At 50.6% G+C, this 27,257-nt stretch overlaps 1 protein-coding gene across 3 annotated transcripts in view; it reads right to left on the minus strand.

Moving 5' to 3' along the window:
* Window positions 1-14,377: 14,377 nt before the first annotated feature.
* The window catches only part of LOC144138627 (uncharacterized), a 220,077-nt gene continuing 207,197 nt past the window's right edge, over window positions 14,378-27,257 (minus strand). For 2 of the 3 annotated variants that reach the window (XM_077671015.1, XM_077671016.1), the window contains exons 2-3: window positions 20,099-20,226; window positions 14,378-14,801 (exon numbers count right to left, since the gene is read on the minus strand). In XM_077671015.1, the coding sequence (XP_077527141.1) occupies window positions 14,420-14,801; window positions 20,099-20,178 (462 nt within the window). In that variant the 5' untranslated portion in view covers window positions 20,179-20,226 and the 3' untranslated portion in view covers window positions 14,378-14,419. Of the gene's footprint in view, window positions 14,802-20,098; window positions 20,232-27,257 lie in introns of those variants that run through there. The other variant, XM_077671014.1, reaches the window with a different exon arrangement.

The following is a 27,257-nucleotide window of genomic DNA, read 5'->3' on the forward strand; positions in this document are numbered from 1 at the left end:
CATCGACTCCAAGCTGTTACATATTTGGGAAGCACGACACAGCCTTACGCGTAGGTGGAAAAGGCAGCGACATAACAGAAAACTCAAGCTGCGTATAGCACAACTTAACAAGGAAGCGGCGGAATACGCAAATTCGCTATGCTAAGAAAACTGGTTGACAATGTGTGCCGGTATTCGGGGAACACTGTCCACCCGGAAGACATGGCGGTTGCTTCGATACCTTATTGACCCGCTGAAAAGCAAGGGTGAAAGCACCCGCACCTTGACTAAAACTCTCCATTCTTACCAAAGCACGACGGAAGACCTCATTCGAGATCTTACAACCAAGTACCTCAAGGCCGGGAAAGGATCTCCATCTTTACCATACACTGGGACCCCCAATCCCTTGCTCGACCGGGACATCCAACAACACGAGGTTCCAGCAGCCATCGCCGAAAGCACGCGAGCCAGCACACCTGGACAAGATAAAATCACATATGAACCCCTGGCAAACCTCGACGACATAGCCATGCAAAGCCTCACAGACCATTTTAACTCCTGTTGACGCTCTTGCAAACTCCCTATCGCCTGGAAAACAGCGGCAGTCTGGATGATCCCTAAACCGGGCAAATCTCCTCACATCGACAACTTGAGGCCGATATCTCTAACTTTGTGTGTGGGCAAAATTGTAGAACGCATCATACTCTTGAGGCTTCAAAAACACTTGGACCACACAGGTCAGATGCCAAACACTATGTACGGATTCCGCAAGCACCTTGGAACACAAGACGTGCTGATCCAGCTTAAGGAAGGCATCCTGGTTCCAGCCTCCCGCCACTCCCCAAGAGCCATCCTCGCCCTGGACCTCAAGGGGGCATTCGATAACGTGGCACATACTGCAGTCCTACAGTGCCTAGCCGGAACTGGATGTGGACAACAAACTTACGACTACATCGCGGACTTCGTCTAAAACCGCGTGGTAGTGCTCAGAGTTGGCCTCAGCCCCTATCCACCTCGGAGACAGGGGGACCCCTCAGGGTTCAGTGTTATCCCCCCTACTTTTTAACCTAGAACTACTCGATCTTCCAAGGCGACTCAACGAGGTTCCCGGTATAAAACACGCTTTTTACGCAGATGACATAACAATTTGGACTGGCTCTAATTCACTGGGTGGCGTTCAACACAGCCTTAAACAGGCAGCCGACATAGTTAACCAATATGCCCAGAAATGCGGCGTTTCCTGCGCCCCGCAAAAATCAGAGCTACTACTAGTCAGGAAAAAGGCACCGCCAAGGACTCCAATGACATTTAGATCAAACAGGACGGCCATGCTATAAACCTCTGCAAACACCTCAAACTTCTTGGGCAAATAATCCAAGCGGATACCAAGAACACTATCCTGGTGAACCACCTTAAGCACTCAGCAGAACAAGTAACGCACATGATTCGCTGAATCTACAACAGACAGCGCGGCATGAAGGAGCAGGACACAATACGACTCGTGCAAGCATTTGTCATCTCGCGGATAACGTACGCAACCCCTTACACAGTCATATCCAAGGCAGAACTCGAAAAAGTAAACATAGTCATCCGAAAAGCCTACAACCAAGCTTTGGTATTACCCATGAGTACCTCCACGGGCCGCCTGCTCAGTCTCGGCCTTCACAACACGGCCGAAGAACTTATCGAGGCCCACCTCGTAAGCCACAAACTGCCATTAGGCTTGTCCTCTGCGGGGCGACTGCTGTTGGCTCGGTATAAATGGCAGGCTCAGGAGAAACAGCTACCACAGCCGCTTCCACCATTAATCAGAAAGAATTTCTACGTCGCCGACCTCCCAAAAAACATGCACCCAGACCATCATGAGGGGAGGAGAAAAGCCAGAGCAGCGGCCCTCAGCGAGCGGCATTCTAAAGACTCCACAGCAGTGTACACCGATGCCGCCCCATACCAGCGTTACCGAGGAGCAGCGGTTGCAGTGGTCACCTCAAGGGATCAACCACGCAGTCTCACAATCAAAATCGGTTTTATCCAGGAAGCGGAAGAAGTGGCGATTGCCTTGGCCATAACAGAAACCACCGCGATTACAATAATCGCCGATTGTCAAGCGGCATGCAGAAGCTACGTGGCTGGAGTAGTTTCTTTAATAGCACTGCGCCTCCTGAGCAAAACCCCTCCCTCTCGCACGGTCAGAATTGTCTGGACCCCTGCCCACTCCGATCTCCCGGGAAAAGACACAGCCCATGCATTGGCCCGCGCTCTTACCAACCGGGGCTCAGGGGAGGAGCACAGTCAAACGCCGATTGAGACCTTCCAGGAAGTAACCCAATATTATAGATTAGGTAGAAGGACATTTCCCCCACCCAACGCAGTGTTTCTAAAATGCAGGAAAACACATTAAGACGAATTCAAACAAACACGTTCCCAAATCCAGTACGACTAAATCATCTATTCCCCACACAATACTCCCCCGGAGTGTGCTGTTTGCGGCAATTCAGGCACACTCCACCACGTCGTCTGGGAGTGCGACCGAAACCCCGACCTTCCCCCCATTCCCAACCCTTCCCGTGACCAGTGGGAGAGCATGTTGTCCAGCTCGAGCCTCGACGACCAGATGAGCTTGGTTGACCGAGCGGACAGAGCCAGGACTGCCCATGGACTCCCGGACTAGGAAGCCAACCCACACTTTATTTTTCCTCATTAAAGTTCTCTCTCTCTCTCTCTCTCCCTCTCTCTCTCATCGCTCGCATTTCATCTCCCTCTGAGGCGCGTGCCAAAGCTGACGCTGCAGTGGCAGTTTCGCTTATGATGACTGTGGTGCTGATGATGACTATGGCGATGGTGCCGCGACAGGGCTCCCCCTAGCACGCGGCGCGTTAAAATTAGAGATGCAGAACATGCATTGCGACTAACTAAAACTATGTACAGGTAGGTACAGTGCAGCCCATTTACAGATTTGTCCGCATTCGAGTTAAAACAATGAGCAGCCCTGGTGAGTCCAGTGAGAGCGTCCGGGGAATAGACACGCCTCGGGGGGCCTTGGCTGGGGCTCGAGCAGGGGGCGAGTTTCTGCCCGGGTTAGAAGTCCTGAAGGAAAGGAGGCGCGAGCCGCCGCCATGGTATCGAGGAGATGTGTGAGGCGGGAACACTGGCACTTGGACCCCGGTCCGAGCAGGGACTACACCTTTGACAATGACGTTTTCACCACTGGTTCGGGTGCTGCCTCGTTGCGCAGGATTGAAGTGAAACTTCGGTACGACGCCTAGGATCACGGGAGCTCGGCCGAGATGCTGAAGCCAAAATGTAGATGCTGAAGGCTCAAGTCTGTGAGCGCGAACAGCTAGCACTAGTCGTGGCCCGGGTGCCCCACATTGCTGTACGTCAAGACGCCGCCGAAGGCTCGTCGTGTGCGTCGCAGAAATGCCAGCGAGGAAACTCGCTTTCTTGACGTGTGCTTACGACGTTGCGGGCGACGTCGGCGCCGAGTTTCAGAAGCGGGCTCCACTGGCGGCGACATCGCTGAGTTATAATGCTCGATGAGAGAAAGCCCGTTTGCCGGGCTTTGTCTCGTCATCCTGCATGGCATTGGGGTGAAGGGGTGCTCTCGGGGCGTTTTTTGAAGAGCAGACGTCGGGGCGGTGTTGCCGGCGTTTGATTGTGTGGGGACTTCTAGATTTTGCGCTGGATACAGGAGGGGCGGGATGTAGTCGTCACGGCTGTCATTTTCACGCCCTCGAGAATACGTGTGCAGTGTTGACTGCACCCGAACAGGCGGCGTGAGTTCGTTGGGGTTGGCGTTCGGAAGCGCGATGTGCGTCTCGTGCCAGTTATGCTGCGACTGCACTGGGGCAGGGCAGTGTGTCAGCGTCGTGACGAACATGATGCTCGATGGTGGGGTAGTAATCGACCGGGTTGGGCAAGATGAACGGTCACGGAGAACTCCCCGCACTCCTTGTATGGCGTCATATAAACGGATGAGTGCTGTGGCCGGTTGGAGTCCGTGACGACGTCGACTGTGGATACTGTCTCTGTATCCGCGCTGGCGGTGGAGTCCAGGGGGACGACTCTCGTGGCAGAAGACGACGCCGATGGTGCGGCAGCTATGTGCGGCAGCGAAGTGTGCGCTGACTGTACCGGTATCTCCTCGGCTGCAGGTCAAAAGCGATTGTCGTCGAAGCCGTATAGTGCGCGAGTACAAAACTGGTCGTTCCCGGCCGTTCTCATCCTCTTGGCGTAACACAGCATGCCACGATCGCTCGCTTCGCCCTGAATCACGAAACCCTTTAAAAAGTCAGGCCCCGCTAGAACTGGCTCCTCGCTCGAAGCTCGTATCAGCGTTTGAAATGCGTCCTCCATCTTTGTGTCCCATTTCATCTTTACTGCCTCCGTCTTTCTAACAGCGTCAGTTAAAGGATAGGCAAGTGTGGAGTAATCTCACACAATGCTGCTAATATCCAGAAAAGCCCCCAAAAAGCGCTTATCTCTGACTTAGTCGTTGGTCGACGATAGTTCACGACTGCGTCTACTTTGATTTCTGACGGTCTTCGTCGGCTGCGCTACCACCACATGCGCTAGATACGTCACTTCGGCGTATCCTATGTGACACTTCGACGGTTTGATTCTAACGTCTGCTTCTTTGAGCCTGCTCAGCATGACTCGTAAGCGCTCTATGTGCTCCTACTATGAGCTAGAAAAGATGGCGGCATCGTCGAGTTAAGGGAGCGCGTACTCAGACAGGCCACGAAACACGTGATCCATTAGTTTGCTGAAGCAATACGGTGCGTTTTTGAGACCGAAGTTCAACCTGACGGGACAGACTGTTCCGAACGGGAAAACGAACGCAGCGTTACAACTAGCTCTTCACGCCAGGCACGTTTCGTGATTTAAACCACCTTCTCTTTCCCCGGTTTTATGCAGGCTTCGCAGGGTTGACGCCCCTAATCTCGAGTGGAGCTGACTTCAAAGTGAACATAGCGGCAGGCACGCATGCCTCCCAATCGCGTTTTTCCGAACGCAGAGGACTCTCAACCTTCGCTTCCACACTGAGTGCCTTCGCTCCGCTCACTGGGTTGAAATGCGGGCTAAAGTTAGAGCTTGTACTACATTGATTGCATGCCACCTGTCGAGGACTGGGGGCATAGTCGACTTCGCCTTGCACGGCGCGGCCAGCTGGGTTTCCCCGGCGATGAAGATGACGTACCCCACTTCGGCCGCTGGAGGCTCGTCTAAGCTACCGCCAGATCTTTCGGTCAACTCGCCGCTCGGTATTCGTTGCTCGCTCGTCTTTCGCGTCCCGCTCGCAGGCTTTCCCACCACATCACCCGAGTTAAACCTCGCACCCGAAGGAACACCTTCTGTTTCCGTGAGCCCGTGCGGCTTCGTCTGGCTAGCCTTACTGTTCACACTCTCCCGCGAAACCTCGTTATCTCGGGCACTGTGCGCGCTCTGGTTGGAAGCAGTCTCCGAGGCCTCCTGTTTTGTGCATTCCGCCGAGATCGCTGAAACCGAGGCGGACACATGATGACATGATCGCGATTAGTGCACTCCTACGGCACTTTCTCGGACGTCTCAGCTAGTACGATATCTCGTTTCATAATTATCATCATCACCACCAGCCTATCTACGCCCACTGCAGGGCAAAGGCCTCTCCCATTACTCTCCAATTACCCCGGTCCTGTGCTAACTGCGACCAATTTATTTCCGCAAACTTCCTGATCTCATGTGCCCATCTAACTTTCTGCCCCGCTCTGCCACGCTTGCCTTCTCTAGGGACCCACTGTGTTACCCTTAATGACCAACGGTTATCTTGCCTTCGCATTACATGCCCTGCCCACGTCCATTTCTTCTTCTTAATTTCTAGTAATATGTCCTTAACACGCGCTTGTTCCCTGATCCACTCCGCTCTCTTCTTGCCCCTTAATGTTACACCTATTATCTTCCGTTCCATTGCTAGCTGAGTCGTCTTCAATTTAAGTTGAACCCTCTTAGTGAGCCTCCAAGTTGCTGCCCCGTAGGTGAGTACCGGTGAGATGCAGCTGCCATACACTTCCTTGTTCAGGGACAATGGTAGGCTGTCTATCATTATGTGAGAATGCCTACCGAATGCACTCCACCCCATTCTTATCATTCTTATTATCTCTGCCTCATGGGTGGGATCCAGGGTCACGACTTGGCCTAAGTAGATATATTACCTTACCATTTCTACTGCCTCACCACCTATCACAAATCGCTGTGCTGTGCCGAGGTTTTTGATCAGTACTTTGGTTTTCTGCATATTAATTTTCAGGCCTACGGTTCTACTCAGTTTGTCCAGTGCGAAAAGCATGCTTTGCAATTCGTCTCCCGGGTTTCTTAGCAAGGCAACGTCATCAGTAAATCTGAGGTTACTGAGGTATTCTCCATTAACCCTTACTCCCACCTGTTCCCCCTCTAATGTTCTGAATACTTCTTGTAGACATCTGTGAATAACATATTGGATGGATTGTGTATCCTTGTCTGACGTCCTTCCTTATAGGTATTTTTCTGACCTCCTTATGGAGGATGATGGTAGCTGGGAACATATTGTAAACATCATCTAGTATTTTTACGTAATGCTTGTCTACACCCTGGTTCCGTAATGCTTGAATGACTGCTGAGATTTTGACCGAGTCAAATGCTTCCTCATAATATCTAAAGGCTATATATAAGGGTTCAGAACACTCAGCGCACTTCTCTATCACCTGATTGATCGTGTGAATATGGTCCATTGTTGAATAGCCTTTACGAAACCCTGCTTGTTTTTTAGGTTAACTGAAATCTAAGGTGGCAGAAATTCTGTTAGCGATTGCCTTGGTAAGTACCTTGTAGACGACTGACAGTAAGCTGATCGCCCTGCAATTTTTCAAGTCCTTCATGTCACTTTTCTTTTGGGTTAGGATAATGTTCATGTTCTTCCAAGATTCTGGAACACTCGCGGTCATTAGTCATTGCGTGTACAGGTTTGTCAGTTTTACTAGTACAATTTGCACGCCATCCTTCAAGAGCTCTGCTGTTATCTGATCTTCAGCTGGTGGTTTGCCCTTTTCATTTCTTTCAAAGCCTTCCTTACTTCTTCTGACGTTACTGGTGGGATGACTATCTCATCTGAACTACTTTCTCGTTCGGCATTATCCTGGATGTCCTGGCAACTGTAGAGATCCCTATACAACCCCTCGGCTACTATGACTATTTTATCCCTATTACTGATGACATTGCCTTGCTTGTCTTTAAGTGCATACATCGGATTTCTCCCCATGTTTGAACGCCTCTTCACTGCTTTCAGGCAGCCTCCGTTCTTTACAGCATATTCGATCCTCTCCATATTATACTTCCGTATATGTCAGCTGTCTTACGCCTATTGATTAACTTCAAAAGCTCCGCTAGTTCTATACTGCGATTGAGATGGCCATGCTTTGGCGTTTCCTAATTAGATTTTTCGTCTCCTGGGAACGTTTAACAGTATCCTCTGTAGCCATCGTGCCCCCGACTTCTACTGCACAGTCCGTGATAATGCGTGTAAGATTGTCACTGGCTTCCTGTGTCGTAAACTCTTCTTCCTCAGTAAGAGCTGAATATCGGTTCTGCAGCGGAACCTTGAATTCTTCAACTTTCCGTCTTAATGTTGGCTCATTGGTATGACTCTTTAGTACTAACTTGTTACGGTCCCTCCTGAAATTTAGCCTAATTCGAGATCTTACCATACAGTGGCCACTATACGTTACCCTTCCGAGCACTTCCACATCCTTCACGACGCCAGGGTTGTCTCAAAACATGTAGTCTATTTCATTTTATGCTCCCCATTCGGGCTCCTCTACGTCCAGTTCCGGCTCTACCGTTTGCAGAAAAAGGTATTCAAGATGCGTAGAATATTCCGTTCTGCGAACTCGGCTAGTAGATCTCCCCTTCTATTTCTACAGCCCAGACTATAGTTACCAACTGCTCTGTCTCCAGCCTGATTCTTACCTACTTTAGCATTGAAGTCTCCCATAACTAAGGTATAATGTGTTTTACTTATCTATTGCCGATTTCACATCCTCATAGAAACTAGCTAGTCGTCGTGGATGGATGCAGGTGCGTAGCCCTGTACAACCTTGAGTTTTTACCTCTTAATAAACCTAAATACAAGACCGGCTACCCTTTCGTTAATGCTATAGTATTCGTCTATATTGCCCGCTATGTTTTTATTGACTAAAAATTCACCTCCCAGTTCTCTTCTGTCCGCTAGACCACGGTAACATGGGACGTGTCCATTTTTCAGCACCGTAAGGGCTTCATCCATCCTCCTAACCTCACTAAGCCGTATTACATCCCATTTAATGCCCTCTAATTCATCGAACACCTCTGGACTCGCCTCGCTCGATAAAGTTCTCCTGTTAAACGTTGCCACGTTCAGGTCCGGCTCCAGGGATTCTTAGCACCCTCTGCTGCGTCACAGGTCTGTCCGCCACCGTGTTCAGTTGCTTCGCAGCCACTGGAGACTCAGGGACGTGGGTAAATTGGCGTATTCATGGGAGGTCGTGGCCATTACTACACCAGGTTATTACTATCTCGTTTAGGTACCCCTTTGTTCTCCGATATGCCGGTATTCTCCCTGATAGCGTCGTTTGCGACGAGCTCACTGGATTTCCTTCCCGGCAGCGCTTCGAAAGCGAACCTGCTGTTTTCGCGCAACAGCTGATCGGAGGCTAGGGACGACGTACAGTTCGTTGCTCCGTGGTCTCGCCCGGCTGTGTCGGCCTGGTTTCTCCACCGAAGGGTTTGATGCAACCCCCTTCAGCCATTGGCGACGCGACTAGGCTACCACGAGAGTTTTCCGTCGATCTCGTAGTTCGGGCTACGCTGCTCGGCGTCCTTCCGCATCTCGCTCGCTGGGGAAGACCCAAGTTTCTGCGAGAGGTTCCCCGCTAGCGATCCCGTGAATGCCAATGCTCTCGCACCAACTCGAGCACTGTTGGTGCGTTTTGAAACCTTTCTTTCGGCGCGGCCCACTTCCTATGCGCCCTTCTCGCTTTTCTGGTTCGTTTCACTGTCCAAGAATACGATCGCGTTGACTTCGCCTTTGTCCTGGGACTCTCCGTCTTACGGCCCTGACCTCTCAACAACGAACGGCGGCAGTTGGTCTGAATTCTCGAACCGCTTACCTGAACCGTTGGAAAGGTCACCCTGGACGCCGCAGAGCACCGCCAGAGCCTCTATTCTAGCCTCATCGATTCGAGCTGTTCTTGCCTTTCGGCTTGCTCTCTCCGTTCCTGCCTTTCGGCTTCTTGTCTACGCTTCAGCCTTTCCGCCTTTAGTGGTTACGGAGTTCTCTTTCCTCGGCCTCCTCGCGCTCACGGCGCTCTTTAGCCTCATCGCGCTCACGGCGCTCTTTTGCCTCTTCGCGCTCACGGCGTTCTTTCATTTCAGCTCTCGCCTCATTGACCTCAGCTGTTACGTTCTCCCTCCGAGTGATCTCAAGAATGGCATGCTTCCGTTTCGCATGACCTATGTCAAGGCCTAACTGCTCGCAAATTTCGACGAGTTCCTTCATTTTAACGTCCTCCATCGTTTGCACTCACCGCTTGCTGCTTGGCCATGTTAGAATCTCCTTGCCATTACTATACTATCGAGCTTATAGCAAGGTACGCTCAAGTAATTCCCTACGCTGCTTTATTTACTCCCTCGGCACTAGCTCTGGTTCCAAAACACTTTTAAATGCAGAGCATTTCAGTAACTCACGATGTCACCCGCGTTGGCGTCCGTAGTCCGCACCATCCCGTAGTCCGCACCATCGTTGTCCCTATTATATAAAGAAAATTACAATCCGTCGCCAGGTTTCAATCCCTCCACACTGCGGGCGGGACGCAATGTGCGCAACGCCCTAAGCACTGCGCCACAAAGCCGACACAGAATGGAAGGCTACAGACACGCCTTATATCCTTGACTCATTGAAATTACTGTTGACGAGCGCTCTTTCGTCAGCAGTTGCCACAAGTGCAACAACATTAACGTAACGCAAACTACTTAACGTCGTGCGCCCCCGGAAATGCTCTGCATTTGATCGTGCCCCTCGTGAGGGGGATGTTGACGCTACTTCTTGCAAAGACCGAGTACAACCGCCGAGAACAAGGTACCACGAGCATCGCGCGCGCCATGGACTGGTGGCGCCATCTGTCAGATGCGACGCGAACTTTTTCTATAGGCTTGAAACAATCAAAGCTACACATAAAGCTTCAAAACAGCCCTTCCCTAAACGACAAAAACCTGTGCTATAGAGAAGACTGGTGGACCGCGAGCGAAAATTGAGCAATTTCTACACAAGGCAGTAGCCGTTGCCGGTCGATCCCGCAGCTGCCATCCACTGTTGGGACTGGACCATCTCAGCACTGCTACCACTGTTGCGACAGGCCATTCGAGCGCAGTCACCCGGGATGCGACGTTGCCTTGCTCAGTCCGCTATCGACGCGGCGCAGAGCAGAGCGATGAAGTTCCCGAGACGACGAAGAGTTGCAGGAACATTTATATACAGCATGTACAAGGGTAACAACAGCGTTACATGGCTCGCACAAAGGCGACAGCACGTCACAACTCGGCGCCTCCGAAAAGTGCCGTCCTCGCTGATCCTACTGGGCTGTTTTATACCCAGGGGTCCGTCGCAGCCGCGAGAAGTTTGAATCGCTCCAATCAGGGCTCTCAATGGCCGAAGTTTGGATCCGACAAATGGGGGCGAACTGGTTGCGTCAGCCAAAGCCGCCACGACGGGAAAGGGAAGGCGACTCAGCGGCGCCGTTTCCAGGCGTGGTGCAGCGTGTCTGCCGCGGGCATGGAGGAAGAAAAATGTTAGGAGGGAGCATGACGTCAGGCGGCCCAGCTTTGGCAAGCCAACCTCCTCCGACGCCGCATTCTCCTCTCCTCGGGCTCCTCCCGCGCAATGCATTATGGAAAATCCACCACGCTCAGGCCCGCAGTAGCATTAATGGCTCCCGCTGGCTGCCGGTGGAGGTGGAGGCGAGCGCCGTCGCCGAAGGCGGCGTACAAGATTGTTCGCCAGCGTAGCGCTCCAAGCTTCGTATCGGGGAAGTACTACCGCTGTGGCTGTTCAAAGCAAGGCGAGACTTCGATCGCATTCTTACGAAGCACCCTCACGGGCTGCGAGCCGAATTTGACGCTTACCGCTGGAACCACGACCGGCTTTGCTCGAACGCGCCGCTGTAAACATTCACAGGCACGGAGGGGCCTACGGGTGCGTGGTGTTTGCCAGGTGTACCTTGACGATTGCGTTTCGAATTTTGCTGGGAGTTATCGCGCCACCTTCCCTTTACATCATAGCGCTGTAACGAGTGTCCCGTCAGCTGAGAGGTGGTGCGAAAAGCTTTGGTTTTGCTCGCGTGCGCATTTGCATACATTCGCCTTATCGGCGCTCCGGCATGGTGGCACCTTGTACGTGCCACAATTGTCGTGACGACGTCTGTTTTGCATTGCTGTCTCCTTCAGTGCATTGGAAAACAAAAGGTGCAGAACCACTGATGTTGGGTGCGGGCGCGGGAGAACAATCATTTTCCGCCTCGTGTCGTAGGCAGAACGCGGGCTGGTTGTCCGATTACTGCTCAATCTGTGCGATAGGTACATGGGTAACAAACGCTAAATTACGCCTGGGAGGTGAAAAGATAAAATGACCAGAACCAAGAAAGTGAGGTGTGTTGTGTGAAACAAAATGTAAGGCACGGATGTCGTACTCTGACAATTCCATTTTTGCACGGCGGCCGAACACGACACTTCGACTGCGGCGCGAACTTCGACGGATGCCAGAGGTCAATGAATTAAGATGTTTTGTGTCTCCCGTCCGAACACTTTGCCTGCACGATCAGCCCGCTGCGCGTTTAGGGTTGCAGGCAACGCTGCGGGCAACGCCCGGACGGTGACTCGTCGCCGAAACCCGAATACCCGGACGGCCCGGCAACCGAACGGAACGACGCACCATAGCGCGTGCAGGCGGGCGGCCGCATGAGGCGCAAAGAACTACCGCTTGCCTGTCACGTGAGGTGGGGCGTCTCCCATCAGTTTTTCCTTTTTATTTTAGGGGCGAAGCTCCTTAAGTCATGGGTCTGTCCATCCCTTGTGTCTCGTGGTACGTGACCGCTGCATGCTGTCGGAGATGTCGCTAAGTGGGCCGCGTTGCACGCGCAAGAACCGGCTGCAACCGGCAGCACAAACTCGGCGCCGGGAGCGCGAGCTTGTCTGTGTTCGCCAACGGAGGCGCGAGCGCACGTGCACTGCGAGGGGGAGATCACGCAAGAGATCACGCCACGAACGCACGCAGTCGTTCTCGGAGATCGAACGAGACGCAAGGACCTTTGCTCGTTTCCTCTCGTGTTGTTCGGGCACAAGTTCGCCCTAAATAAAAGTTCTTTCTTTACCGTTGTGTCCCATCCTACGTGACAAATTGTGGTGAAGGTGCGGGGTAGTCCTCGATGGCGCGGGGTCTTTCACCAGGTCTGGGCCTGGGAGCATTGACTCCGAAAATAAAAGTTGATTTGTACAATGTACGCACACAGTCTTACGTATTTCTTAATGATGTAATGGGCGAACTTTCACGGGAGAGTTACGGTTACCGATGATCTCCACCTCTCGAGCTTCGCCCCACTTATCATCATTCATTCCGTGGATATGGCGTCATTTTTTTATGACTAGGCTTCACGATAGTCACGTGATGCTCCTTCCTAAACTTTTCTTTCCTCCATGGCCGCGGGCCGTTCGTCCGAGGCATGATTCGGCCCAGCCGTTGCGAAGGGGAAAGGAGAGGCGACTCTGCGGCGACTTCAAGTTGGGGCACGTCTGCCGCGGGTGCTTTGGGCTGGGCGCAGGGGCACAACACCAGTCAGCTTCCTCGCCTATCGTAGTTTCCGTGTGCGTGTGGCTGTCTCGCACGCAGTGAAAGAACTAAGACTTGGTTCTTGTTTTTTGGAACTCTGCTACAGTACAGCTCGAATTCACTTGAACAATAGTAAATGATATTAGTAATTCATCACATCTTCGACTGGACAACGCTCAGAAGCGATTATCCTGCGTCTTTTTTTTCAGCGCCACAGGGTAAACGACCCGTACGTCTACCGTGACACTCCCGATTCCCTTCAATCGAGCTGTCCGCTATTAAAGGTCCAACTTCCTTGCACAGGGTACAACTTGCTCCTTTCTGTTCAAACTCATACATTCAAATTAGGTTGCCCGGATGTGGTGACATGTGTCTGTCTCCAAGTGACATGTGCGCCTATTTATCTTCTCTTTTTCTTTATCTCCTTTACACTTTGCCTTATCTTTTCATTCAGCCTCTACTCCCCCTCCCCCGCACTGGGCTGTATGTGAGCTCCCTGCGGAGCTGAATAATATCCCTAGTGCAAATTTCCTTTCCCAGAACCACATCCAAGAGCTATTCGTCCTCAAATTTGTTTTATGTGGAAGCTGTTCATACAATGTATGTTATGCAACACGTCGCACATGCTGTTTCAAAACATTTTCTCCTATATGTTTTCAGTATTTAGGCGTTCTTAAGGAGCTGTAATTTCTACTAACTCTTTTATTGCAGTAGTTCTTCCGGCGATCTCTAAAACACATGACGTGGATTGCGTATGTATTCTCAATGACTACCAAGATACTCAATCTCTTCTCTTCTCAACCCAGAGAGGGGATGATTGTGTTAGTCAGGCATCTGTTGCTTTACACGACAAAGAGATTGCGTATCTTGGTAATCATTGAGTTGTACAGCCTGTGGCAGTTGTGGTGTAGGTGTTTGGTTTTGCACTTGTGGGTTTTTATGGTTGTTTGTGGTTTTTGGGTTGTTGCCATCTGATTATAGGAGACGCATGCGTGGTCTGATGACTGGGAGGGTATATGTTCTTCGTCTATTCTGATTAAACTTTAGTTGTGAGTAAGCGCTCGTCCTATGTTCGCTTTCTTCGTCTCGCGTTTTTCCTGTGTTGCGCTGTCTGAAGGTTTCAAAATGAAAAAAGAAACATAGGTAAAATTAAGACGTGTGCATTCCCCCGCACCTCTTGCGGATCTCCCAAATCTACCACTGTCCTCGCGAAGTCAGGAAAGGCAGTTGTAATCACGACGACTGTGCGCCATGGCGTAGGTAAGCGCACTGGCAAAAGCTTGATGTTCGACATGCGTGAAAAGGATCTAAAGGCGAACAAGACGCTGACACAGGAAGGAAGAAGCAGGACAGACAAGGCAGGACAGACCACTGGTATATCCTGCTCGTTTCTTCATGGGTCCGCGTTTTTTGTGCTTTTAAGCCCTTTTCGTTCATAGCATAACACACGCACAGACTACGGTTTGGCTAGCAGCTGGTAATATGGTCTACGTAAACCTTTCACAACAAGTCAGCACGCGCAGGCGCTGGTTTGATTTTCCCGCTCCGCACTTTATTCGCATGCGCACTGCGTTAGAAGCGCAGCCTAGAAAGTAGGTCGGACAAGTCGTCGTATTCCTCATCTCGCCTCCTGGTGACCTCTGGGTTCTGGAGGACGTTGACGCATGGAGTGCCGCACCGCACGTGGTGATGGATGCGGCTCGTCTCGGCCACCCGTCTTTCATAGAAATCCTCGTGGACGCTCACTATCCTTGCCTTCTCCAGCATAGGCCTGCATTTCCTGACCTCGCACGTTTCGCTGTGCCGGGCCAGGGTCCAATCCTTGCTCATGCTCCTGGCATGCTCCCGTAGCCTCTCGGTGGCGCAACGGCTCGTTTCCCCCACGTACATAGCTCCGCAGGTCATGGGGAACGCGTAGACGGCGTTCGTAAAGCACGTTTCCACGACCGGTGGCCTGCGGTAAGCAGTGTGAGCAGAAAAGAAAAACTGGGGTTGATTCCTCTGTCATAGGAATCGGTAAAAGACGAAAGTGAAATCTGCAGCTGAGCATTATTTGCGGGTCGGCGGCTGTCTTGTGGGTGTGGTTGGCGAGCGACGTCCTGCTGGCGGGTCACCTCGGAAAAGGTATGACGTCAGTGAAATCTTGGTGTATCCCGGCATAAAACACTTTCGTTTTCAAATATAAAACCCGAAAACGAACAACCTTTAGTACAACACCTTCTCTAGTACTAAAGGCTGCTTCCCCGCAAGAAGAGCCTGTGTGCAGGAGTGAACCCCTTACATACCGCTTGTTTCGTTGTACTGGCGTCATTTCCGTGATGAATATGACGTCAGTGAAATCTTGGTTTATCTTGGAATAAAACACTTTCGTGTTAAAAAATCAACGGAAGATCCCTAGATGATAGTTAACGGGGCCATGAATACAGAACACGAGTTTGTTCATTGGAAAGGCCGCTTCGTTCACTCCAACATTGACGCCAATTTATTCGCGAAATTGGAATATATAAAGAAATCATGCGAGGCATTGGCGACTCCCTAGTCGCTTTCCGGCAACTTTTGTATGACGTCACTGAACTCTGTGCAATTTGGCGGCAGCCGACTAAGCCACCGACAAGAAACAAGGCTGGAAGATTGTAGTGGGGCCTCAAGTTCCATGCGATCGCATCATTTGAATGCTAACGTGCAGTTGAGACACTGATGACGATGTTTTTAGTGCTGGCTCGTATGACGTTTTTTTTTCGGTTAAATAAAGTCTTTCTTGACCAAATGAAGCAGACTTAGTGCTGAGTCCTAGTACTTTCAAATTAAACAAAGTTGTGATTTTACGTCATGGTCCCTTTAAGAATGCATGAGCACCGATCTCATCCCTCTATTTCGCCAACTTGATGCACCAGATGCCGTGCTCCGGCTTCAGAAGCGCGTAAGGGGGTAGAGAATTTATTATAACCACATATCATGGCGCAGCGAGTAGTGATAACAGCGCTGCCCTAAGAACAGAAAATTATCGAATCAATTTTCATGTAACATGGTCATGCGACACACTCCACAGAAATGTTTCAGGCGGGCAACAAGCTACTACAAATCAAGTCACACGAAGTTCACCAGCGTTCAAAGAAACAGTTCATAAAATATACTGAACTCAGTACGGCACTAGAGAAACGCTCAGGATGTTGCTCCTGACCACTATAAAGCGTGTAGACCAACGCAAAAGGAAGGCTTCTTCCCCTAGAGTTGCCAGCTCATGCTGCAAATGGCTCATGAGAATCTACCGGACACGCCACAGCAGTGGGTACATTGCCCGTTGCGGCCGGGCTCGAAGACATGCAGCACCACGATTTCTCCACAAAACGAAAGCACCAGCGCACATCAGAAAATTCACCAACACATCATTTGAACGAGTGTTCATTCGAAGTTTGAGTCCGAACATCCTGCTTAATACAGTCCAAAACGTTTCCGCTACACAACTGTTAAACAAGGCATGTTCTGATGTTTCAGTGTGGCCGCCGCCGCCAGGACCGCCGCCGAATCCCAAGGGATTCCGGCCGATGGTTAGGGGTGAACGGGGGTCTAGGCTAATGCCCTCTCCCTCGTCATTTTAGACGGGTGCAAATAAAAGTTAATTTTCTCTCTCTCTCTTCCCCGGTTCAGTCGAGCTCCAGACAGCGCACCGTACTTCTGAAATAGCCGCATAAACGCTTGGTAGCTATCCTCGTCCCGAATGAACAGGGACACGTCGTCCGCATACGCGGACACTTTAACTTGGCCCATGCTTGGCAACAGAAAGCCGCGGATGGCAGTGCTTGCATCAACACGACGGAGCAGTGGGTCACGACAAATGACGAAAAGCAAAGGTGACAAGGGCCAGCCCTGCCTTATCCCACGGGTGACAGAGAACGGACTGCTTAAAAGCCCGTTGACAAAGATTCGAACGCTCACGTCAGAGTACAACAGCTCGAGCTTAGCTACAAAGTCTGGCGGAAAGCTATAGTGGCGCAAAACGCCCAGCAAGTATCGGTGTTCCACTCTGTCAAAAGCTTTCGCTTGATCGAGAGAGATGAAGCACCCAGAAGCGCCAATCTTTGTCGCGTAACTGAACAAATCGCGCGTTAATGCCAGGGACGAGAAAATTGAGTGACCTGGCACGCTGCACGTTTGCGCGTGGCTTATGATATCGGGCAAAACGGTACTGGTATGTCTGGCCAAAATGGATGCTGCAATCTTGTAGTCAGTGTTCAGTAGTGTACTTGGTCGATACGTCTGGGGCTGCGTAGGATCCCCGCCTGGTTTTGCGATCAAGATGACGCGGCCTTCACGGAAAGAGTCAGGTCGCACTCCGCGCTGAAGAAAGCCGTTCACCATTTCGAGGAGTGCACCCCGAATAGTCGTTTCTCGCACGCCTTCCGCACACTGTAGCGAGCGTGCTTTGCGTTCTAATCGCCTGAGAGGCCACGTTTGTTCGCTTGAACAGCGGTATATTGATGGTAGGGTTTATAGTTGTCAATATTGTTGAGCAAAAAAACATTCAGCAAATCTTAGGCAAGCCATCAATACATCAGTGATGTTTGCATTGACCTCTTAATTAAAAATTTATGGCTGCTTGATTTTTGCTACAGCAAATAACAAAATGCCGTAACTTTCTAAAGAAAGCTGAGAGAAGCGGAAAGCTAAAAGTGCGTCCGTCCAACCTTCACTGAAAGCACCTCCAATGGATCGCCAAACCTTTAAAGAACGAAATCGCAAACTAAGAACGAACCCATGCGACAATTTCTCGCGCACTAAGACAGCGCATCTACTAACGATGTAAATGTATTCCGATACGTGGTTTATGAGACAAAGGTATACTATTGTGTGACTTCTTCATGACCGATGCGTGTATTGTCTTCTCTAGAACCGTTTCCTTTTTGCGATTTTCAAGTAACCGTTTTGACACAATGGAAACCTGGCTTCACACTCACGCCGCCTGTGAAGAGATCTTATCAGAGCTTGTAGGTCGACCAACCGGTCTATGGGAAAGTGCATTCGATTTTTACAGAACTCCATCGATCCCGCTAAAGCGCGAGACAGATGCACGATGGCGCCGTCGGACGCAATGCATGACTGGTGGGAAATATGGCTGCCACGATTAGTCGTACGCGTGAATTTGAGACACATGGTCCGACGTGTGCGTGCGCTGCGTCGTCGGCGTCGCTCCGCCCACTGTTTTCTGTTCATGGTTGCCTCCGTGTTTAGGCGCATTCCGGCCGATTTAGATATGTGTAAGAGAACTCCGAGCAGGAAAAGAAAACGCTAATCAACTTGAAGTAAAAATGAATAGTGCTATTACGTCATACACAGCATTTCATATGTTCAGTAAAGCGGTGTGGGGGCTTAGCAGCGACGATTCAGCTCGTCTATACTGTTGGTACCGCTGGAAATATGTGTCAACCAGGTTTCTGTATTGTCGGAGGAGTGCGCGCGGGTCGGCAGCCTCGGCGGAGAGCTTTTCCCCACAGAATACTAGGACCTGATACTAGCGCCTCGATGATTTGTAAGAAGCTTTCACAGTGACATCATTGTGACGGGTTCTCATTGTCTCCGGCCACACGACGGTCGCAACGAACGTACGTTTGCATGTGACTCGCCAGTCGGACGTCGCAGTGAAGTGCGGCCTTTAAACCAAAGCGGCAACCACATGCAGCGTTTTGCTCGCGTCTGGCGGCCGTCGGCGTATCCTGGCGGGGGCGCGAAAAACGTTGCAGGGCAAAATTAACTCCACCACCGTCTGCAAGGTAGGTTTGTTAGCTAAAAACCGCCTGATTGGTCAAATTGGCTCATTATTTTCTTGAATTTGGTCCCCTCCATCGTCCGTTTCACGTTGCCACTAGGAGACGCCGACGGCCGCCAGACGCGAGCAACGCTCCATGTGGTTGCCGCTTAAGGGGCAGAGCCATGATATCACCAAATATGACCTTAATGAATTAACCTGTGACGCTGAACGCTTTTGAAGGCGGGGACCCAAAGGGTGATTTCATGCTGCGTAATCAGGCACAGGTAATGGCGGCGGACCTCCCGCACTCGCAAAGCATTCACTGGTGGCTCTCTTGCTTGCGCGAAAGCCATATTTCACGACATCGGCCTGGGTACTCCGGAGGCAGACACGGAGATCTCTGGAACCAATGCTTGCAGTCGCTGCTCTTGGCGATTTGACAGACCACGAAAAACAGGTACAAAATATGTTACGGCCAGACGGACAAGTGCAGCGTGCAGTCGAAGCATAGAATCAGATTAATAACCCCACCGGGTGCCTGCGAGGTAACGCAAAACGTGAACTACGTACACGTGATGTCCTTTCCTGCAAATAATCACCATTTCGGCACCGTGTGAGTGGTGTGTAAATGTATACGCCAAGGAACTTGTGAACTTTTTATCCACGGATCTGCTGGTCGTCCATGGTGAGCCGTAATCCACGCAGGTTCCTTTGTGTGAAAGCAAGAATGGCTGATTTTGCTGCAGAGACATCCATTCGATCGCGCACGTAGAAACTTTTCGATGCTGTCAATGCCGACTTGGAGGTCAGCTTGAATCAACAGGTAACAAGCGCCGCTGCGCCAAATGCAAATGTCATTAGTGTAGATGCAGCTGCGGGGAAAGCAAGCCTGGCAACTTAGCCATTACAACATTAAACAACAGTGGACTTAGCACGCTTCCCTGAGGAACACCTTGTTCCACTGCATGCTGTTGGCTATCTCCTTGACTGGTGCACATATACACTCTTTTGTTCTTCAAGAAGTTATCGATCCATTGAAGAATCTTGCTACAAATTCCCGTTTTGACAATGCCTTCAAGAATACGCAAATAGCTTGAAGTGTCCAATGATCGACTAATATCGCTTCTCGACCTTTTGGCTGAGATCAAAGTGTAAAATACAACTGTTCAGCTTCAAAGAACTAGCCTTTGGTAACTCACTCGGCGCCATTCCATCCATGAAATACGTTTTAAAACAGAAAATGCACAAAGTATTTTTACAAGATTTCAGATTTTGCGCTTTAGTACCGTAATAAGGGAAGGCGTGACGTATTACGGACCAGCATTAAAAGTAGGCTTACCAAAGTGCGTTCACTGCCCGTAAGTGCGACCTACAAGAGCTAGTTTTTTCAAATGGGACGACGCTGTATTTTGTCATCATGGTCCCTTTGAAAGCCCTCCCTAATGGAATGCATAAAAGCAAACGCGGGAAAATGAAGGGCCGGGGTTTGGCATCTGTGGCCGTACCTGTAGTTTGTGGGGCATGCAAACGATTGCTTCGAAGAGCGCCCGGATCGACTGCTTCTTTGTGGGTCCCAGTAGGCCATTTATCCGTGATGCGGTGTGAGCCTCAGCTTCACTCCAAACACGATGCTCTGCAAAAGAAACAAAAAAGGTGGCTTCGGATTTTTGATAAGCTACGAGCACTTTCTAAATGGCAAACTGCGATACATTGATGGCTCTGAGTGAATTTTTATCCATGAGTAAGTACATTGCAAAAAAATTTTCTAAGACTCTACAAAGATGTCAAAGATATCAAAGAAAAAGATACAAAAGCCTTTTCCTTAATACAAAGATGGTGGGAACCAGGGGTGGAACAGGGTCCATGAGTTTGGGAGCAGTCCTGGGAGCTGGCAAAAGTGCCTTTTGTAGCAGTTGTCTTGACGACGCAGTTGTCTTGAAGGAGAAACAAGTTTATTGGAGCGAACTTGTGCTCCCCTAACAACTCAAAAGAATAGAGGCGGCGAAGCAGCGGTCAACAAAGTGACTAGCACAGGCGAGTGTCGTCGAATGAATGCCGCGGCGTATGCTCTGCAGGCTTTTATCTTTCGGCGCAAGTGTTTCGGAAACATCGATTCACATCCAGAACATTGTAGATCACAGAAGATTATTCTGGGCTAGTGACGTTAGGGCGAAACAGTCTGCTTATCTGAATGTGATAGCCCGTGGGGCATGAAAGTAAAGAATGTAAGATGCGCTTCGTTTGAAACGCAGATAACACAGCCGGGCGTGGCCCCGCAGTAAAAACAAACAATAAATAAACAAACCCAAACAAACCCATACATGATATATATATATATATATATATATATAGAACAGAAAATAAGGGTTGGCAGTCAAGAAAACCTCCGAAAGCAAAGGGGAGGTTGTGGTGGGTCATAGAAAGAGATGAAGAATTTTTTTTTCTAAATTCCTCTAAATTCTTGGGGGCCACAAACGCTCGGTTCTTCTATTTCTGTCTATATCTATGTATGTATGTATGCATGTATGTATGTATGTATGTATGTATGGATGTATGTATGTATGTATATATATATATACATACATACATACATACATACATACATACATACATACATACATACATACATACATACATACATACATACATACATGCATACATACATACATAGATATAGACAGAAATAGAAGAGCCCAGCGTTTGTGGCCCCCAAGAATTTATAGGAACCCAAACGCAACACGCGCGTGCGCGACGGGAGGGCCTTAATCTCAAACAGCTCGCAGCCGGCTTCAGATGCACGTAATTGGATGTTGGGAACTTTAGGCTTGGCGTAGCAGCAGATATTTCATCGCCGTTAGAGTTGCGAGTGACAGTCCCTAACAGAACGTTTCACCGCGCTGGGAACTCTGTAAGCGTGGTGATTTCCGTTGAAGCGATCGACGATCAAAATACCTGCACGGCCTCGGCCGATTTTTGCGCGCAAGCATAGCCATCCTTCGGCCGCTCGCCGCACCGTGCGTGAACGGGCCGGCGCTGCCGGGACCGACCTCCGCGGCCTGTCGCGTAAATCGCGGCAAATATTTGAGCATCTCTTTGAAAACCACAGCTGATAACACTACCTATCAGAATTTTTAATCACACATCTACTTTCAACAATGTGGAACTTCTTTTCCACGACTTGTGTGATTTTAAAAAGCGGCGACAAGTTGTTGCTGCCGCGACCTGAGTCGGTTCGAGCCGCACCGTCGGCCGTGCGGGCAGGCACGGCGGGTGCGTGTGCTTCTGCGAGCAGTTAACGCTCAACGATTTCCTGCTTTATACATTTCTTGAAAACAAGGGAAATCTAGAAACTTCACTCGGCGATCGTCGTAGTCCACATTGTTGATCGGGGAAACAAGCCGCAGCTTACGCTTCGGTCGCATACGTAATACACCACCACGCTCGTGGTGTTTGCGGATAGTCTACCAGAGTTGATACCGTTATAACCTCCCCATGAGGTCGAACTGCACTTGACGCACTGAGAATTAGCTTCAAACGAAGGAAATTAACACGAAAATACTTTTAGAACGCGCTTCCTAAGCGAAGTGCCACGCGCAGCAAGCCAACTACGCAGCAAGATAGGAACGGTGATCCTAGAAGTGACGTCAAAACGATCGCAGCGCTGGCCTCTCCAGTGGTGGGCCTCGCGGCGAATACCGCATGTGTGCAGTACAATCAGTATGTCATCGTACCGCCTGGCCCCCAGCCATCGTTCCGTGTGCTACATTGCGGAATCTTATAACAGATTATGCTGTTACCAATACGAAAGGGAAATATGACGCGCGGAGTATAAGATGGGACTTTTTCGGGTACACGCTCTTTAATTCGTCCACAGCAGTACTCCCCTCCGGCACGCGTTACGAGTAGCAGTAGAAGTAATGTAGCGAGTTGGGCAGTAAGTACAAGTGCACCTTCGAAAAAATTCCGCCATCTCCACGAAGTGAATGATGATGAGAGGGGCGAAGCAAAAAATTACGCCCACCTCCCCTCGCGGGAACCCTGGTGTGATGCGACGCTGAATGGGGTTCCATTGTGCGTTTCCGTTGGGTCGATTACTCGAATTGTGTGAGCAATAATCGGGTAATGCGAGACAGAGAGAGAGAGAGAAAGCAAGCGTAGCGCGGACGATCGTCGACTGAGAGACCGGCCGGAGTGCGGCACTCCGCGTATATGCGCAGCGCACCCGAAGGAGAGGAGATCGCGGGAGAGAGAGTACTGCACATGCGCACAGCACGCAGCGCCGCCCACCGGCGGAGTGAAAGTGCGCTGCGCCACGCGCCCGCAGATGTTGAGAGAGAGAGTGTTCGCTATCGGAGAGGGCAGAGGGGGTGAGCGGAGGAGAGACGCAGCTCCGCGGACGCGGACGCCGACGCACGCAGGACAGGGCCGCGGGCAAGAGATGCTCCTCTCAGCGTCGCATCGTGATTTACTTTTGTTCACGACTCCCGCACCATGCCTGTCGCCGAGCGCTAGGCGCAGCCAAGGAACCCGTCATGCAAGACACCTCGAGCACTTCGAGTGCCGCCACTGGGCCTTCAAACAAGACCTCCTCGGATGCAGATATGGATGCTGATGTCATACAAGAAGGTCACTCGACTGCAAATCAAGACCAGCAGCCATTATCCAACCCCTCAGCAGACACCGAAATGGATTCGATTATCACAGAAGATCACTGTGCCGTAAATCAAGATCACCATCAAGACTTCGTTGAAGTAGTCTCGCGAGCCCAACGTCGCCGACAGCGCAGTGCCGCCGCGGCCAACACTGCCACAACCACGACTCCACAACAAGCCAAGCAAGCCTTGCCGCCCGCAAGTAAACCATTCCTCAGGCCTAAGCCCCTGCCGAGGGACGACTTTAAACTAGTATTGCGTCCCCAGGGCGGGCTGGCGCTCGGCAACATTGAGTACGCTGAGCTGTCCCTGGCGCTATTGAACGCCATCAAGGTCACGTGGCGTCAAGCAAATCTGCGCCTCAGAGTTGATGTAACACAAAACACGGCCACTGTCAGTACTCCATCCTCCGAGGCCGCACGAGCTCTGGGTCAAGTCCAATACGTAACACTTCATAACAAGCAGTACCCCGTCCAACTTTACGGCCTGGCACCCGACGACTCTGTTAAAGGCGTCATCAGTGGTGTCCCAGCTAGACTGTCTGAAGCAGACATTGTCAACAACATTGATCAGACTACGGATGAAGTGTACACAGCTAGAAGACTTGGCACGTCATCTACAGTAGTTCTGACTTTCGCGGGACCCAAGGTACCTTACACAGTCCGACTTTACGGCGCAGAATATCCATGCTCAATCTACAAGAAAACCGTTCCCGTGTGTGCTACATGTCATACCGTAGGTCACAGGTCCACGGCTTGCCCGAACCCTACCACTCCGGTCTGCCATGAATGTGGGATCAAGCAACCTCAACTAAACCACACGTGCTCGCCCACCTGCGACCTCTGCGGTGGTTCCCACCTTTCGGGAGCACCAGGCTGCTCAAAGCGTTATGTCGAACCGTTTATTCTCCGGCAAAGGCGGCTCAGACAAGCCCGGGCAAGCACTCCCGAAACATCCCGGGTCTCCATACCGGTTCGTGGGCGTGGACGGGACCGTTCAATGACTCCTTCGTCAAGAAAACGCAGCCATTCTCGAAGCAAACCACCAACGCAGTCCCAGGATCCGCAGGATCCACAGTTGTCACCCGACATCCAGCCAAAACAAGTAAGCTGGGCCCAAAGGGTCTCTCCGGCAGCTCAAACTAATTCCCTTCCGCCCCCGCCCCCACAACAGTCCCAGAATACAACTCCCTGCATGGAATGTAAGCATCTTACCCGGATTCTGGAACAACAAAATGCTCTAATAGCATCACTCAATGCTCGTCTCGATGCACTAGAGCACAACCAATCTACAGCCGGCGAAAAACGCAAAAAACCTAACCCCCCCGCTCAGACACCCGAACTGCCTAATTAGACGCCGCAGAAACAGACCCAGCCGCCGTCGCCCCCACCGCAGATCGAAGAAATGTTTACTAACCTAGCTAAGCAGCTTGCTTCCATAAACCAAGACCTCCAGAATATTCGGCAAGAAAACCAGAAACTACAACAAGATATTCAGTCCCTCCGCACGGAGTATCACACATTCAGGCAGGAAGCAATCTCTGTGAACACTTCACCCACTTCCCTCGACCACAGCAATGACCTCGGCCCCATCCGACAAGACAGAGCTTCAAAAGGCTCCTTAAGGAACCACACCCGTGCCGTCCCATACGCCCGAAACACAGACAACACCATCTCTGCCTCGTTACCTGATGAACCGGAAGCAACTTAATTCAACTTCTACGACGATCCTCCAATGGAATTGCAGAGGCATCAAACAAAAAGCTGCATCCCTTACTCAATTCCTCACCACCCTTGATTCGAAACCAGCGGTCATTGCCCTGCAGGAAACGAACAGTCATATGAAACTCCCTGGATACATCGCCTACGGTTCCTCAGACAACTACTCAACGCTCACGCTTATTCGTAGCACTATATCTGCTGTTAATCATGTCACCCCACAGAGGGGATGCAATCACATCCTCACCGAGCTCCTATCTCCATCTCCTAAGAACAAGCTAAGCCTTTACATCCTCAATATCTATTGCCGCCCAACCCAGAAGGTTCCCGACATTTTATCAACAATTCGTGACGCTATTAATATAGCTGGAACGAAACCGCTCCTTATTCTTGGGGATTTTAACGCTGCTCATCCTCAATGGGGTTATCCTTACAAAACGAAACGAGGCACTCTTCTGGCGCAAGCGATTGATGATTTTCACCTCCTGCTTCTAAACCATCCCGGCTCAACAACACGAATGGGAACCAGCACAGCCAGAGACACTTCCCCAGACCTGACTTTATTACTGGGCACCCTGGATGTGTTATGGTCATCCACTGGCGAGAACCTTGGATCAGACCATGATATTATCAAACTAACAATTCGTAATCTCGATTACAACGTAAAGACAGGAGTCGCCCGTCTCACTAACTGGGATGCGTTCCGCAAGGCCAATTCCTCTCGCCCTATAGACCCTAACCAACCTCTATCCGACTGGATCGATGACATTATTGAAACAGTCAGGGTAAACACAAAATCCATAATCACTTCCTTCCAGACCCCCAGCGTGAATGCTAAACTTCTCCACCTCTGGGAGGCCCGTAGGAGCCTCACAAAGCGATGGAAACGGCAAAGACGGAACCGCAAGCTCCGGCTCAGAATTGCAGCGCTTAATAAAGAAGCCACTGAATACGCCATTTCCCTATGCAAAGAGAATTGGCTTTAATTATGTGACAGCCTCCAGGGTACCCTTACCACTCGAAAAACGTGGTATTTCCTTAGGCACCTCATTGACCCGCTCTCAAGCAAGAGTGAGACCCAACGCAATATGACCCGGACCCTAAGCTCCTTCAACGGATCTCCCCAAGATCTCATCCAAAAACTCACGGCTAAATATTTGAACACCTCTCGCCACTTCAACCCACCTCCTTACACGGGATCGACAAATAGTGACTTGGATAAGGACTTTCAACTTTACGAAATGGAAGCAGCTTTGTTCGAATGCAATAAAAATAGCGCCCCGGGACCAGACCAAGCCACTTACCGGCTTCTTGCCAACCTGGACGGCGGCTCGCTGGATCACCTTCTATACCACATCAATTCGCACTGGAGCTCAGGTCACCTACCTCCCCAGTGGAAGACGGCTGAAATACGATTCATCCCCAAGCCAAATAAGTCCCCTCATCTTGATAACCTAAGACCAATCTCTCTGACCTCCTGCGTGGGCAAGTTAGTGGAAAGAATGATACTGAAGCGCCTCCAACCCTACCTTGAAGAAAAAGGCCTTATACCCGACACCATGTATGGCTTCAGGAAGCATCTCAGCACACAAGATATTCTCCTTCGAATTAAAGAAGAAGTCCTTGCTCCAGCGACTCGTTGCTCCCCTCGGGCCATTGTTGCCTTGGACTTAAAAGGGGCATTTGATCATGTTTGGCATTCCTCCATTTTATCCCGCCTCAATCAAACAGGCTGCGGCCACCGTACGTACTCATACATTGCAGATTTTCTTACTCATCGGCAAGCTATCATTCGTGTAGGTGACATTAAATCCCAGCCTATTGCTTTGGGGGACCAGGGAACACCTCAAGGTTCAGTTCTTTCTCCACTCCTTTTCAATCTCGCCCTCCTGGATTTGCCCCAGAAACTTGACGCCATCCCTCACATACATCACGCACTTTACGCAGACGACATCACCATATGGACAGACACAGACTCCATGGGAAACATCCAAGACTACCTTCAACAGGCTACCGACGTCGTTCACAACTATGCCTCCTCCGTGGGACTTCAATGCTCCCCCCAAAAATCTGAGCTTGTCATAATCCGTAAACATCCATCTGCTCTACAGAAAGAACCAGTCTGCATCCACCTCGACGGCCATACTGTACGGCCCGGCTCCTCCCTTAAGATTTTAGGCCTCACCATCCAGGCCAATACACGCAACAATGAAACTTTATCTAAGCTCTCCAAGGCTTTTAACCAAGTCTCCCACATGCTTCGACGTGTTTCTAACCGCCACCGTGGCATGAAG

The sequence above is a fragment of the Haemaphysalis longicornis genome, unplaced genomic scaffold, assembly GCF_048455015.1.
Source record: "Haemaphysalis longicornis isolate Haplotype H1 unplaced genomic scaffold, Haemaphysalis longicornis Haplotype H1 scaffold_5, whole genome shotgun sequence".
Taxonomy (NCBI): Eukaryota; Metazoa; Arthropoda; class Arachnida; order Ixodida; family Ixodidae; genus Haemaphysalis; species Haemaphysalis longicornis.